Raw genomic sequence first — 15,937 nt, forward strand, 5'->3', positions numbered from 1 at the left:
CACTATTTTAAACCCTTTGGTGCACCAATGGGAAACTTTAAAAACAATAGCAAATACCAGCATTATGTCCCATTTGGCACTTTCAAAAGGAATAGTCCAGAGTTCTGGGTAGTTTAGTCTGCAGCTACTGAAGACAGAGAATATACTGCTTTAAGCCTTTGTGATGCCACCAGCAAAACCTCTGACATGGGAATGTGCCTTTTCCTTCAACTTTTAAGTAGAGAAGAAGCTCCTTTTAAAAAGCTTCATTGCTTTCCCCTCCCCCCAGTTAACTTAAATCGTACCTGGATGACTGTAGCTGATTCACTTTTAGTTTCCTCCAATTTTGCCTTTTTTAATTTCAAAGTTTTCCTCTCAGCTAAATATCTTCTCCAGTGTTTCTGAATGAAAATTGCTGCATTAACTTTTTTCTGGATGCGACGGTGAGACAGAAAATTTATTACAGCTGATTGAATAATCCGAGCAGCTTTGTCTTTTTCCTGCAAGGAGTGAATTTCCATTGAAAGTTGTGGGTTTTGTTTTTTTAAACTAAAAAACAAACAGAGTAGATACCCAAAGCTATGCCTCCATCGTTTCTCGGAGATCACAGTAGTGTCAGTTGCAAAAATTTACTCGAATACACATTTCACTGTATCTTAGTTTGAGTAACAATGTTTATTTCTCCCTTAAACACACATTTTCAAATAAGTTTCATGTGCTTTTTCAGCATCAAAACAGGATCCCTCTAATTTTAATACATAAAAGCTAATTAGTAAAACTACTATGTTGATTATAGTTATTTTTAGAGATTTGTCAAAGAGAGAGTTTCCCACTAATAACAAAAGTTGGTTAAAATATATGTAGTGTCATATTTCAATCCTTCCCCCACCCCTTCAGCTTAGATGAGAAGATATGTTATTTCTTCACCTCCTGTTACCGGAAGCAAAAACTTTCCTGAAATAGATCTTAGGGATTTCAGCTGGTAAGTCATTATAGATGGTACATCTTATGTTCTTGCCTTCTTCCCTTGGACAACGTGCCCTCTTTATTCACGGTCTTCAACATTTTTAACTTTAGATATTAGCAGTAGTGCTAGCTTTTAACTTCAATATTAAGGAACTCTTAAACGAAGTTACTCACCTTTTGCAGTAATGATGGTTCTTCAAGATGTGGGTCCATATGTGTGCTCCACTGTAGGTGTGCTTGCATCCCTATGCTGCTAATCAGAACTTTGGTAGCAGTGTCTGCCAGGGCCGCACACGTGCGGTCTCTCCTCGTACTGTACCACAACACTCATCAGCAAGCGCATGCTAACCTCCCTTATTTCCTTCTCTACCACAGAGTCATTGACAAAAACTCTGAAGTGGAGGAGGGTGGGTGGTGTGTGATTTATGCTGGGGTTGGGGACTAAATCATCTCTTTTGTCCCGGTGTACAGATAACCAGTGACTGAAGGGTAGACCTGGAGTCCTTCAGAGCGCGAAGGGAGGTGTCAGTCTTCCCAGAAAAGAGCTTTGTGCCCTCAAAAGGGAAGGTCCTCCTGTGGACTACCCCTCTTTCGGGAATCCTGACAAAATGAAGCTATCATGCTCATTGCATTACCACAGCTGTAGAGATGAACCTAGCTGCCATGCTGGCTGCATCGAGGGCAGAGTGCAGCAATGTTTTTGCCACTAATTGGCCCTCCTGGATAATGGCCTTAAAGGAATTGTAATGTGTCTCTGGCAACTTTTCAATAAAGTCATTCAGTTTTGAGTAATTTATGCAGTTGTATTTCGCCATGAGCGCTTGTAGTTGGCGATACAGAACTGCAAAGTGGCTGAGAAGTACACTTCTCTGCTAAAGGATCAAGATGCTTCCAATCCCTATCATAGCAAGTAGCCTTTGATTGGTGTTATTGGCTGCAAGAGTTGATGGCATCCACCACAATGGAGTTGGGTGAGGAGTGAGAAAATAGGAATTCAGATTCCTGGGCTGAGACATAATATTTTTGTGTCTGCTCACTTGCAAGTTGGCACCACTGATGCCAGAGTTTGCCACAAGATGTTTGCCGGGACTAAAATGGCCTAATTAATTGAGAGGGCAATTTTTGAGGAGGATGAAGAGGGGAGGATGTCAAAGAGCTGATGGTGGGTGCCCTTGACTTCCTCCAATTGTATCTTGAGGGTGTTTGCCAGCTCCTGGAAAACACGAAAGTCATCTGTCAAAGATGGTGTGGGAGGCATGACGGCTTCGCCTGGAGACTAGAATATGCACCTAGGTGTCACTTCCTCCTTGGTACCAGCTTCCTGTTCCTCGATCTCTTGAGGCAGTTAAGAAGCCCTAGATGCTGTGGACAAGGGGGTGTTCTAGGAGGTGAGGCTCAAGAGGCATGCTGTTGGTGCACCACACAAGGGCAGCACAAGGAGAGACAGTGCATGAGTGGGCCTAACAGACAGTGCTATCAAAGTTCTCCAATCAGCAGTGTAGGAACGCAAGCACACTTAGTGGAGCACCCATAGTGACACTACTCAAAGAAGAAAAATGTAATGCTATATACATGGTAAAGAAGCATGGTGAAATCCTGCAGCCTTGAATGTACCCCAGCTACCTTTCACTTTTAAGTACCTGAATTAAAGTTTGAAGTGGGCAACAAGTTGTTTGGCAATTTGTATAGTCTTGTATATTTCAGAATGAACATATAATTTAGCATAATTCCCTGTAGAAAGTCAGAAATGGAACACCAACATAGTTGAAAATTGCAGTTGAAATGCTTTGGTCAAGTTGCGTGTCAAATCCTATACATTGCACAGCGGCAAAAGACCTAGCTCAAACGTGGTATTCTTTTCATCTTATTTTAAATTGCAAAGAAGTAAAATTAATAAGTGTGGAGTTCTTCATAAAGTTCAGTAAAGCCACTTCAGCCTTGACTTGGGAAAAGGACTGAAATACTCTTATTAATATTAAATGTAACACTGGCAGAGCACTAGTCTTTACATTGACTACTCATTCTGAAGAGAATGAAAAGATGCATTTTGCTTTAAATCAAGATTGTGTCACCTTCTTAGTAACATATGAAGTCTTCAAAAAGTAGTTACAAATGCTACTCTCTGAAGACTATCCATTCACAACTTGGTTGATTTTGTATCCCACACTGTACCACAAACCAAGAGTGATTATTACAGTAAAAGCTTTTTTATCTGGCATGGGGCGTGCCGGTAAGTGAAAAATGCCAGTTAACTAAACATTGGATGCGGGGGCGCGTTTGCAGGGTGCAGGCTCTCGGCAGCACTTACCTCAGGCAGCTCCCCGCAACCGGCTACCTGTCCTTGCTACTCTTAGGCAGAGGCGTGGCAGGCGGCTGTGCGCTGCCCCTGCCCCGCGCACTGCCTTCGCAGCTCCCATTGGCTGGGAACCACGGCCAATGGGATCTGGGGGAGGGGTAGTGCTTGCGTGGCCATTCTTCTGCTTAGGACAGGGGTGGGCAAACTTTTTGGGCCGAGGGCCACATCTGGGTGGGGAAACTGTATGCAGGGCCGGGGCAGAGGGTCGAGGTGTGAGAGGGGGTGCGGTGTGCAGGAATGGGCTCAGGGCAAGAGATTGGGGCAGAGGAGGGGTGCAAACTGCCAGAGGGGGCTCAGGGCAGGGGTTTGGGGTGCAGGAGGGGTGTGAGGTGCAGGCAGGGGGTTCAAGGCAGGGAGTTGGGGAGCGGGGTGAAGGAGGGGTTCGGGCTCCAGCCTCACTTAGCTAAAGAGGCTCCAGGGTGGCAGAGGTGCGCACTGGGGCCAGGGCAGGCTCCCTTCCTGCATGTCCTGGCTCCACGCCACACTGGGAAGTGGCTGGAGCCATGTCCCTGCGCAGCCCCTGGGGGAAAAGGGGGACACAGGGCTTCGCGCACTGCCCTTGCCAGGCCTCCAGGTACCTCCCCCAAAGCTCCCATTGGCCATGGTTCCCCGTTCCCAGCCAATGGGAGCTGCCGGGGCAGTGCCTGGAGGCAAGGGCAACGCATAGAGCCCTCCGCCCCTCAGCCCGGGCTGCAGGGATGTGATGCCGGCCGCTTCCGAGAATGGCGCGGGGCCTGCAGCCCACAGGGGGCAATCCCGTGGGCCAAATCCAAAGCCCTAAGGGGCCAGATCCGGCCCATGGGCCGTAGTGTGCCCACCCCTGGCCTAGGAGCAGCAGGGACATGTTGCCACTTCTGGGGAGCCACACGAAGCCATGTAGGGAGTCTGCTGGCCCCACGCCAACCAGACTATAAACTGGACTTTCTATGAATATTAGAAATGCTGGTTTAGAGAGCTTTCTGGTTGGTACAGGGCCGGACAACACAGCTTTTACTATACTACTTCACAAAAGAATAAAGTCCTTGATAAAAATACCTGGTGGAGTTTCAGCTCTGCTTTCAGTCTGTATTTCCTCCAAACTGACTGAATTAGCCGAGCAGCTCGAGTCTCTTTTCGAAGATCTAGAAGCCGTGAACACAGAAATGACAGATAGGTGATAACAACCTAAAGAAATATACATAAAAAAACACCATGGTAAGTTAGGACTGTCCAGTTTATATGAAATTATATAAAATAAAATAAAATAAAAAAAAACACCTCTCTCACCTTCTCATCAGGAATTGTATTTGACATATCTGAATGATGAATCATAGCTGGTATTCCACCCAGGTCAGAAACTGCAGTATTAATCAACTGGAAATTTCTCTTTTCATTGTCCAGAAGTTCCTTATAGACGACTGAGGTAGTTATAGCTTTATAACAGAAGGAAAAATATAATCATGTTTGTCAGTCAGATTAAGGGTTTTATTTATTTATTTTTTTAAAAACATGCAGTCTGCTTCAAAAAACACCTTATATTAAAGAATGACTCACTTTGGTCAAATGTTCCAGCCAACATATTTAGAGATGTATCAGATTCAGAGGAAGAATTTAGTGCTACTGTACCAGTTTTTGTACATTCTACTGTTTGAGTGGTACGTTGGGATATAGCTTCCAAAGGCACATAACACGGATGATAGTGGTGAATCAAATAGCACAATACTCTGCCATCTGAGAAAGATACTGTGAAGTTTTCCACCTGGTTTAAAAAAAAAAAAAAAAAAAAAACAACCTTGAAATTTTTCACACGCATTAATTAGTACAAGTTTAAAATAGGTCTCATTTGTCATAATATATCTGTAACTGGATAGGAATGTGGCTATGCACATTTCTTTTAATATATACAAAGGAAAATTAAATATATGAAATTCAAGTTATCTGAGAGTAATGCTCATTTGCCGAGTCCATGCTGTGGCTCTCCATTCCTGAAAGTCAGAAATATAAAGGGATGTCTACCCAAAGTAAAAGTGCACCTCATAGAACAACAGTAGTTAAAGAAACCAGACCTGGAGAATTCTATGGAAGGATCCTAGAAAGGACCTTCTACAGCATAGTATGTTACTGATGTTTTAATCTACTGTCAAAAAATGTGCTAAATATTTTCAGAATAAGATAACACCTGTAGCCCATAAATCTTAAACATTCTTAACCAACTGACTACTATCTTGGAAAGCAAGAATATGTAGAGAAGCAGTATATGGAAAGCAAGACAAGCAGAATAGAGAACGGAATACACAAAATGCTATGTAGTTGCTTGTGTGGTACAGTAGCCATCATTTTAGTTCCTTTATTTTTATTTATGGGAGTTAAAGAATGGTTTGTGTGAGGGACTGTGACCAGAGGCATTTAAATGAAGACTGATTGTGAGAGACACAATATCAGGGATGACATTCCACATACATAAGTATTAAAGAGAAGTAGGCATGGATGCACTTGAGACAGAGGAAGACACACAAAGTGAAATTCATGAAGTTCAGAGACAAAAGTGGCTTCATTGATTAGGGACTCAGAAATGGCAATGCCTGGGAAATGAATTTGAAGCCTCCTAAGCTTAAAATAATTAAGTTAGATTTTGCTTTCCTAAAGTGTGCCAGCCATTCTGATGAGCAGTAAGTGTCCTTGAACAGGGTTTCACTCCTTGCTCCCTGTCCGTAAGAAACGCCCTACCTCTTGTAAAAATGATATGACTGCTTGGGGAGAGACAAATACTCACAGGACTATCTTTTAATGTTAATCTTAGTACCTGAAGTTCTTGAAGGTTATGAAAAGCTTATATAGTGGAGGAACTACTTTGGACCAAGAGGCTCATTAAAAACCATCTCCTTTCCCGCAGACTAGAATCAGTCACCAATGGGATCCTTCAAGGAAGTCTTTCAAAGAGTTTATTCTGCTTGCTCACTAATAGAGGGAAGATTTCCCTCGATTGGTATGTAGCCAGGCAGGTAGTACAGACATTCACTGTGGGAATTCTCTACTAGGAGAATGTATTAAAAATGATAGAAATGCAAGTGGGCCCATGAAAACACATCCTAGATATCTGACATCCCACCAATGGGATAGTCCAAATAAGACTGATAGAACTTCATCCATTACAATACTTATGACAGATCACTATTAATCAATATATATTTGATAGAACACATTTAGCGTTGAATGACATATAATTATAAACATTTCCCATTACAAGACAATGTATTTGCAGATGTACAAAATCTGGAAATATATACACAAAAAAAACAGGACTACTTACCTTAATATTGTAAAACCCACAAACAGCATTGACCCAATCCATCAGCAGCTTCACATTTTTGCTGTAACTTTCAGATGAGTAAGTACTGCTGTTTTTTCTCACTTTACTTTGATAAGAGCAGGACACCAGAGTAGCCATTTGTGTCTTAATATTATGTGTATTCTTTAAAAAAGAAATTTCTTCTTCTAACTGCTTCACATTAAGGGAAACATCCACCTTTAATGGAAACAAACAAATCAATTTTTCTGATACATAAAAAGACGTTACAGTGATCTTGTAAACTTGATGTGGTTAAACAGAGAGGGGATGGTTTGGAAGAAAGCATCTTAAGTAAGTGCCAGGGACTGACTGCTCCCACTATTTACTAATATAACAGTTTCCATACTGGATCAAACTAGCTGTTACTCCAATCCAGCATCCTAGATGACAGTGGCCAGTACCAGATGCTTTTAAAATAAACTTAAAGGGAAATTGTCTTCCTACCTGGATCAATGGTTGGTTTATACCCTGAACATGTATTTTTTTTAATCTTACCTAATGCAATTGTGGAAGTGGTCATCCATATAACTAATTAAAGAGACTCTAGATCTACCTCAACATCTTGTTGTTGACTGATGCAAATGAATAAATTCATTTTCTCTGCAATATTCTTCAGCATTCAATTGCTCCTTTGGCTTCCTGATAATTCTGCAGCAGTATTCTCTTTAGGATTCTTACATCAGGTATTATATATAATAAAAAAAAAAAAGTCTCTGGCGACTTGCTTTTCAAATTCCTGCCTAATAGGTTTTACTTTCCATAATGTATACTCCTTCCTATTGGATTCATTTAAGCTGGATATAGATTTTTGAAGAATATTTAGTTGGCTCAAGTAACCTCTTAAACCTTGCCATTAAGCCAAACTCTTCTCCTACTCTCTGCTTCCTTCTTCCATTTAGGGCTATACATACTCCTTGACTCAAATTACAAGTACACTAATTAGCCTCCATACTAAGTCCAAAGGTGATTATTTCATTCTTCAAGTGTTTGGAAGTGGTACTAAATACATCCATCTATTTGAGCTATTTTTAGTAGCGCTAAGAGAATTCCTCAGCAAGAAGTTAATTTCTGTGGCCAAATTACCTGACCCTTGTTATCACATACTTAACCTTTGTTATAGTATCTGGCACAAGTACAAAAGAAATTCTATGAACAAGTGTACAGAACCTAATTAAAAGGAGTTCTGAATTGTATTACATTTTAGAGCCTAGCTCATCAATGTAGCTAATAGTTGTAAAGCACTTTGAACATACATCACACGATGAGGTCTAACCATGAGAATCCACAAAAGATCATTCTCATGGGTCACCCAGCCAGATCAATCCAGACTTGACAATTTCAGAGGCTACAAATTCTTTGTTGCAAGTCATGCATTATCTCCTCTTGTTTGTAATATTTCTTAAAATTCTTTACAACTACACACAACTTTATGCAATACCTGGAAAGCAAAGACAATTTTCCACAGCAGTGCTAAAGTTCGCTCTCTGTGCCTGTCCACAATATCCTTAGACTCAATTGAAGCACCTATAAATCAAATACAACAGCGATTAAAATATGTATTCCTGTTCTTCAAATGCATAGTTTATTCTAGTGCTACTTTTCAATTCTTACCACATTCGTCTTTCAGTTGAATTCCCCGCTCTTTAAGAACATGAAGGGCAACATCAACATTATGCATCTTCTGGAGACGACTTATTGCAGGAAGTCTTAGCTTCTTTGAGAGACTCCAGTTTTTTGTGAGAAGTTCCATTGTTCTCCTAACAATAAAGTGTCTTAGTTCATCTTACAGAAGGATTAGACAAATATAGATAGTCATAAAACCATTCTGTATCAACTTACACAAGACGAATACCACACTGCAAGTCTACAGCTAGATTTGTAACAGCAAAGTCAAATTCATCAAGTGGTGTCTGAACATGACTAACAGGTAATCCCAGGAAGCCAAGATGACGGGAAAGGTCACCTTCACCACTCAGGAAGTCTCGTGAAAATGCCAGTAGAACATCTTTACTATTCTAAGGGGAAATAAAATAAACTTAGACCAAATGACCATTTTGATCCCTTCCCCCAAATGCCTTTAGCTTTGTTATTTGTCGTTTAGTACTACGCATAAGATACAAAAATTCAAGTACTTAAATATCTCTTCATGGCATTTAAATTGTGTCCACAATATTCTAACGCTGACACAGATAGCTAACTGGTTTCCTAATGACAGATTTCATAACTTCCCTAGTGTACAACAAAAAATATCAAGCTGCCGTAACATTAGTTAATCATACCTGCTCTGCATCCTAGTTCATGAATAATTTTTCTTTTTATTTATTCATGCATTTAACTCCTTAAACAGTGTTGCAGTCTAATAGACTACATACAATATTTATACCATGACTTCAACTGACTAGAGTAAAAATGGTTTTTAGTTCAACACAAATGAGGCTATTTACTAATCAAACATATAGCATTACAGATAGGACATGCAGCCTAGCTTTCTGGAACAAAGTATTGTAGGACAGCCCCCAGATAAACTTTCAAAATGCAAGAGGATTTAACTTCAGATAAATGATGTGGCAAAGCAGTATTTAGTTTTAGAAAGAAAAGGAAAGCACCTCTACAATACAAGGCTTTTGAGCTCTCCCTATAAATGATATGCACTTCAGAAGTCCTGATGGTAAGTCTTACACAACTAGTGACCTCCTGGAAGATGTGCTGAGTGTGAATAGTACTAAAGTCTTAACATTAAAAAAGCAACTTTATATTATATGCATACAAAGTCATATGTTCAATCAAACATTATTAAAAGAAATGGCTATCATATTTTACCTTGAACTCTGCATCCTTGCAGAAGAGGCAAGGGTCGTGGTCAATGATTCTAGACTGTTTGGCATGATCAAGAAAGCAAACTAACAGCAATAATTTTTTCAGTGTAAATTTAGACAAAGCTTCTTCATGACCTAAAAATATTAAGTTCATAAAGATGTTATTTATTAATGCAAAGTTAAATGCTAAAAATAGTCTATTTTGAAAAAAAAAGTAGTTACCATCCCGATAAAGGTGAGGTACACTGGGGTGTCTGTATTCAGCTGCTATATCGGGGTTCCAAAGTAGGCGACTGAGAATAAATATTGCCAAACCCATAATATCACTATTACTCTCCAAAGCAATCAGTTCTCCATAAATAGTCTAATGAGAAAAAAGGAAACCTTTTTAAAATTTAAAAAAATGCTCACAATTGTATCATTTATTTCTTTAGAATTTCAGTAGGCTATATTCAAAATAAATAGCAATACACTATTTAAGAGTTTCTCACTTGCCCAAATCATTAGTAACCTAGCCCATTTCTTTGAAAACAGATTCATCTGAAAAGCAGCAAACAAAGTTTCAATCCTAGTTTTATTCCAGCAGGTATCCCAAATACAACGTCCATCTAAAAAGTTAAAATTTGTATCAATGGGATCTACTGGTTCTTTGATGTCTGGAAAGTGTCCTCTGATTCCATTAGGAGTTCCTAACCAGTCCCAACATAGCTGGCTGCAGTGTAGTGGGAGCGCGCTAGGTGTCAATTTCCTAGCGACTACTGAAAGGTAAAGTTACTTGAGCAACAGCAAAGGAGCATCAGCCCAGTTCCAGGGTATTCCTCACAGAAAGGCACTTTTAAATTGTCCGATGAAATATTCTTTTTTGTAACAAGACAATCATGAATTAAAAGGAAATGTGAAATTGTTCTGTTCTGATAATAAACCAGAGCTGCCTGCCAGCTATAGTTGAACTTGAGATCCACTCTTGGCATAGGCTTTACAAAAATAGAGTATCCATAAGAAGCATTGCTTACTTCCAGACCTATGCGTAGCCACAAAGGGTTGTAAGATAAAAGCCAGTTGAGGACTTTCTGTCTTTCTCCTGCAATGAATGTAAAGTATGGTGAAATGTTAAATTCAGCAAACACTTTTAAACCATATTTCATTGTTACAAAGCCATCTGGTTAAAAGTTTTTCTACTCTACTTGCTACACTTATAATATGACTCAATGCTATTTTACCAAAAATACTAAATATCAACAACCTTTGTACATTCTTACCAATATCTTTCCAGAGATGCCTGTCTTTCCGAACTAGCAAACGTCTAGTTTCAATCTCAAACTCCAGTCTCTTAATAGCTTTAACCATTGTTTCAGAGGTAAACAAACGGCAAGCTGCACGTCGTAGTTTATTCAACCTGCATCGAGCAGTATAAGCTCTCATGGACATTTCTTCTTTTGTTGGTGCTCTAGGAACACTGGCTTTATGATGATTTTCTGCTCCCAAGATAAGTGCAGCTGCATTTACTAATTGAAAAAAAAAAAAAGAGAATAAAAAAGAAAAATAGGTCTATATATCCGACATAAAGGTAAATTAGCATCTGTTTTATAGGAGTTAGCTATTTTTGCTATCATTTTACTTTTAGTTTAATGCATACTAATACACAGATTCTCAAGACTGTACACTTTCAGTTAAAGAACATGGAAAAAACACAAATATATAAAATTTCAAAATAGCATTCAGAATTTCCTTCAGTGCAACCTCTACTGAAACAGACACCCAGACGTTAGCTCTGCAATTATCAAAGTAGCTCTGTAGGGATGCAAATTGAACTTCCTTTCATTCCAATCTCAGGACAGAAATTCATGAAGGGGGTGATGGGGGAGGGGAACTAACCACTTCTTAATATAAAAATTACCCTTATTGAAAAGTTAGTTACATACATACAGATAAATTAATGAAAGCTTAATTGATACTAGCTTTTAGCTAGTGGTTTCATTCATCATATATGAGTTCACTTAAAAAAAATTCCTGGAGCAAGTTTTGCTTTATATATTGACATTACAGTGTTCCCATGATTTAGCAAGAGTGCACTGTTTCAAACTACTTTACCTTTTGAACTCTCTGTTTTTACAGTAAAGTCATCAGGTGTAAGTATGAAATTCAGCCACCAGGTAAAGCCTCGCTGCTGCTTTTCCTTCCAGCGCTCATCATAGAACATGTTTTTAGCAGCAAAAGGCATTGGATGCCTAGGAATGACTTAAGGGGGGGGTGGAGGGAAGAGAAAGATTATCTAAATAGACAAAGTTCCAAATTAAAATTATTTATGTTTTCTTAAAATATGCAGTTCTTCACTTTAACTTCAATGACTTGCACAAAAATGGAATTATGAGGAAAGTATTTATAGACCACCTGCCACTTTTATTGTGCTTGCTGTTGTCTTCAACTAATAAGTTCTTCAAGACAAGGACTAACAACGAGGAGTCCTTCTGACACCTTGGAGATTAACAAATTTATTTGGGCATAAGCTTTCGTGGGCTAAAACCCACTTCATTTGATGCAATGCCAGCAGTGCCACTCTGCCATGTACATTGGACAAAAATTTGTCATCAAGAATTATAACATTCAAAAACCAGTAGGAAAACTCTTCAATCTCCCTGGACACTCAATAACAGACTTAAGTGGCAATTCTTCAACAAAAAAAAACTTCAAAAATAGACTCCAAAGAGAAACTGCAGAAGTGGAATTAATTTGCCAACTGGACACTATCAAATTAGGCCTGAATACAGCCTGGGAGTGGATGGGTCACTACAAAAACTAATTTTCCCTTACTGATGCTCATACACCTTCTTGTCAACTGTTTGAAATGGGCTACCTTTATTACACTGGCCTCATTAGCACTACGAAAGTGATTTTTTCCCCTCCCTTGGTATTCACACTGTCTTGTCAACTGTTGAGAAAAGCCCACTTCCACCTTTAATTGGCTCGTTAGCACTGACCCCCAACCCCCCACACACTTGGTAAGACAACTCCCATCTTTTCACGTGCTGTGTATTTATACCCAACTCTGTATTTTCCACTCCATGCATCTGATGAAGTGGATTTTAGCCCACAAAAGCTTATGCCCAAATAAATTTGTTAGTCTCCAAGGTGCCACAAGGACTCCTCGTTGTTTTTGCTAATACAGACTAACATGACTACCACTCTGAAGACAAGGACAGTTATTGGTATGATAGTTCATGCTATTATCTAGTGCTTTATCAATATTAACAGTAATGTTAAGTAGCCTAGTGCTTTTAAGTATACTGAAAAACCTTTGAAGCATGATTTATTGTCACATTTCTACCTCCATAAATACAGCACCATTTGATTCCACATATCTGCTCCTTGAGTGTATTCAGAATCACAAGTTATTAGTAGAGGTGAACAAATAATTGATTTTTTGGTTTGCTGTTAAAAAAAAGTTTCAAGTTGAACTAAACGTTTCGTTGATCCCAAAAACAACACATTTTAGGCATCCAACTTCTTTTTTTTTACTAAAAGTAAAAAATCTGGGAATAAGGGGCTACATTGTCAAGGAGATTTAGGCTAGGTCTACACAAGCAATTGAGCAGCAGGACTTTTGTCGTTCAGAGGCATTAACCCGCCCCCCTCGAGAGACAAAAGTTTTGCCATGGCAAGCGTCAGTGTGAACAGCGCACTGTTGGCAGAAGTACTCTCCCGTAGACACCGTGAACACCGCTCATTGGGGGTGGAAATATTTTGTCAGCAAAAGTGCTGACAAACAGCAAGTACACTGCCCAACTTTCAGCGACACCAACTGTGTTGCTAAAAGCTGTGTAGTGTAGACAAAAGCTTCGGCACCATTCAGACAGCCCCACCCCTTTTATCTCCCTGTGCAGCAAGGACTTGAACCCAGGTCTCCCATATCCCAGGTATGCGCCCCAACTACTGAGTATGGGAGTATTCTACGTTAAGGAGTATTCTCAATCTCTCCTGCTGAAGCTGTTCCACTTTGCATTACTAATTAAATATTAATTGGGCCAGAAAGTGAGAATGACTCTGCAGCCTGGTGATTAGAATATTCCATTGGGATGTGGGAGAGTCAAATTCCAGTCCCTGCTCCAATTAATATCTTATACAATATGAAACAGTCTAAATAAAAGAGACTGAGAAAGACCCACTCCAAAATGCCCCATAGCCAGGACAATGTCCTGGTATACGGGAGACCTACTCTAGAATGTGGACTTGACCCTTAGTCTCCCGCATCCCAGGACAGCGTCCTAACCACTAAGCTAAAATTTATAAGGAGGGCATCACCACACTACCACCTCCTCCCCACCGTTTTATGGCTCCACCCCCCAAAAAACTGTTTCATATTATCAAAACAAACTGTTTCATTTTCCTCTTACCAAAACATTTTGATTTTTTGGTTCAGTCATAACTATCTGGCAAAGTCTACATGAACTGGCAAACAGTTTTGGGTCAACGAGAACTACACTTTTAACAAAAACTATTAACCAAAAAATTTTCCCAGTTCAATTCGGACATTCAATTCAAGAAAAATTCTGACTTCATGGATACTGAAAACCTCTGTTTACCTGTTTTTAATGGTTTTATGAAGGTCAGCTGAGACTGTGCCACACCATCAATGGGCTTAGTAGTTTTGATGATAGTTTTAGACAAAGAACCTAAAAATGTTAACAAAATATCAGATGCCAGCAAAAAAACCTATTTATCACTGAAGGTGAGACTACCACTAACAAGCAAGCAAGGTATAGTTAAGGATTATAGCCTTGAGTCCATTCTTTACCAACCCTATCAATTATGGGGAGGAGTATAACATGATAAGAAAGATCATCGCTATAGAAAATTCCTTAAATCTAGCTGGTATAGGTTGACTAGAGGTTTTGTTTTTATCTTTAAATTACCTTCCTTCAGTGTGTTTCAGGAAAAGTCAAAAACAATATTTCAATGTCATCTGTGATGGAGAAACATTAATTCTCTAGATGCTATGTAAGCATAATTATATATAAATCTTCTGGCTAATGAATGTTAAAAGAATGCAGATAAATTGCTTTGCTTGGCAACTGCAAAAAGAGTGGAAGAAAAAAATTGAAGTGTAAGCTGCCAGTTAAAAAACACTACTACAGTCCATGCTTCCTCACCACACTGAGAAAAAAGTATTACCTGTAATTATTCTCAGAAGATGCACATCCTAATGGACTACCACTTTAAAGTCTATTACCAGCACAAGGTATTAATTTCCAAAGTTCAAAATTCTAAGCCACTGGCATCTATCTGGATGGTCTAATGAGTAGGGTCCTAGCCCGGGCCGTGCGAGACCTGAGTGTCCTGAGATTCATGAGACCTCCTGGGTTCAACTCCCTGTTGTGACACAGACTCCCTATGTAATCTTGGGCAAGTCATTTAGTCTTGGATCAGTTACCCATTATAAAATAGGATTTTACCTTGTGTTCATCACTGGAGGCGGCAAGATATGAATTCATTCTGATCTCCTGTGCTGTTCCACAGCCAGGCACCATTCAGCATTTATATGTGAACACATTGCTCAAGTAGAACAATGTTAGGCCTCAGAAAAGTTAAATTGGGTGTAAGTGTTTCAAAATTACATTTCAATAATGAAATGTAGCTATATTTAGGGCTGGGGCAAACTGTGTACTGTTATCTCGTCACGCTGCCTCTGTGCTGTTATATCGGTATAACCCTATGAAGACAATGGTGAACATACTTGGAAGACAAAGAGATTACAGAGGTATAATAGAACAGATTTCCACCTGCAAGAACCTTTACAGGCAGTTATACAAGGGCAGGAAAACCGCATCCTAGCTTTCAGTTCCCACGGTGAGTTTGCACAACTGATAAAACTTGGACTCCTTTTTTAAGAAATGGCATCACAAGGGTCACTTTTCAGAGCAGACGTATATTTTAAGAAAATTATAGTGTTAGCACACCAAAGAGAGTTATACTAATGTGAGACTGCTAAATGAGCCAATTGTAAGATGTAGAGTGAGCAGAGAACCACGTGTAGAAATTGATGGCACCAGAAATGCATTCACACCTATGAGCTATTGTGAATAGTCTTTTAGAGAATACCAGGTGAGACATTTAAGCAAACTTTTTGAAATGCATTAATACCAATTATTTGCATTTTTGGCAGCACATCACACTCCATGCTAGATTTTCCACAGCCCCACCAAAGCTTATCTAGCACTTCCTCTCCCCATCTTAAAATCCCCTTCATCTACCACCTCTACCCACATTTCTTGCCTGTTGAAATAAGCTGCTCAGGACCAGGGCATTGCTCCACAAAGCCACGGGAGACAAATCTAGTACTTCCCCAGCAATGTTGCTAAATATGGCAAGTCTTCTAGCATACTACAAGACTATTTAGTCGATACCAGTTAAGTGGCTTCTGCTAAATGAATGCAGACAGTGTATTCTATAGCCACACTTTATTGCTACCAGACAACTTGAGAAGTTGCTACAGTG

The 15,937-nt window shown here is 39.5% G+C and overlaps 1 protein-coding gene across 2 annotated transcripts in view; it reads right to left on the bottom strand.

The window, feature by feature from the left end:
* ASPM (assembly factor for spindle microtubules) overlaps positions 1–15,937 on the bottom strand; it is a 38,692-nt gene that overhangs the window by 17,120 nt on the left and 5,635 nt on the right. For both annotated transcript variants that reach the window (XM_084637778.1, XM_084637777.1), the window contains exons 4-17: positions 14,026–14,115; positions 11,537–11,683; positions 10,705–10,950; positions 10,459–10,526; positions 9,668–9,809; positions 9,450–9,580; positions 8,469–8,644; positions 8,241–8,386; positions 8,068–8,153; positions 6,591–6,806; positions 4,835–5,039; positions 4,568–4,713; positions 4,337–4,465; positions 285–479 (exon numbers count right to left, since the gene is read on the bottom strand). In XM_084637778.1, coding sequence (XP_084493904.1) covers positions 285–479; positions 4,337–4,465; positions 4,568–4,713; positions 4,835–5,039; positions 6,591–6,806; positions 8,068–8,153; positions 8,241–8,386; positions 8,469–8,644; positions 9,450–9,580; positions 9,668–9,809; positions 10,459–10,526; positions 10,705–10,950; positions 11,537–11,683; positions 14,026–14,115 — 2,123 coding nt within the window. The remainder of the gene's footprint in view (positions 1–284; positions 480–4,336; positions 4,466–4,567; positions 4,714–4,834; positions 5,040–6,590; positions 6,807–8,067; positions 8,154–8,240; positions 8,387–8,468; positions 8,645–9,449; positions 9,581–9,667; positions 9,810–10,458; positions 10,527–10,704; positions 10,951–11,536; positions 11,684–14,025; positions 14,116–15,937) is intronic.

This window comes from Lepidochelys olivacea (assembly GCF_965140295.1).
Source record: "Lepidochelys olivacea isolate rLepOli2 genome assembly, chromosome: 8".
NCBI lineage: Eukaryota > Metazoa > Chordata > Testudines > Cheloniidae > Lepidochelys > Lepidochelys olivacea.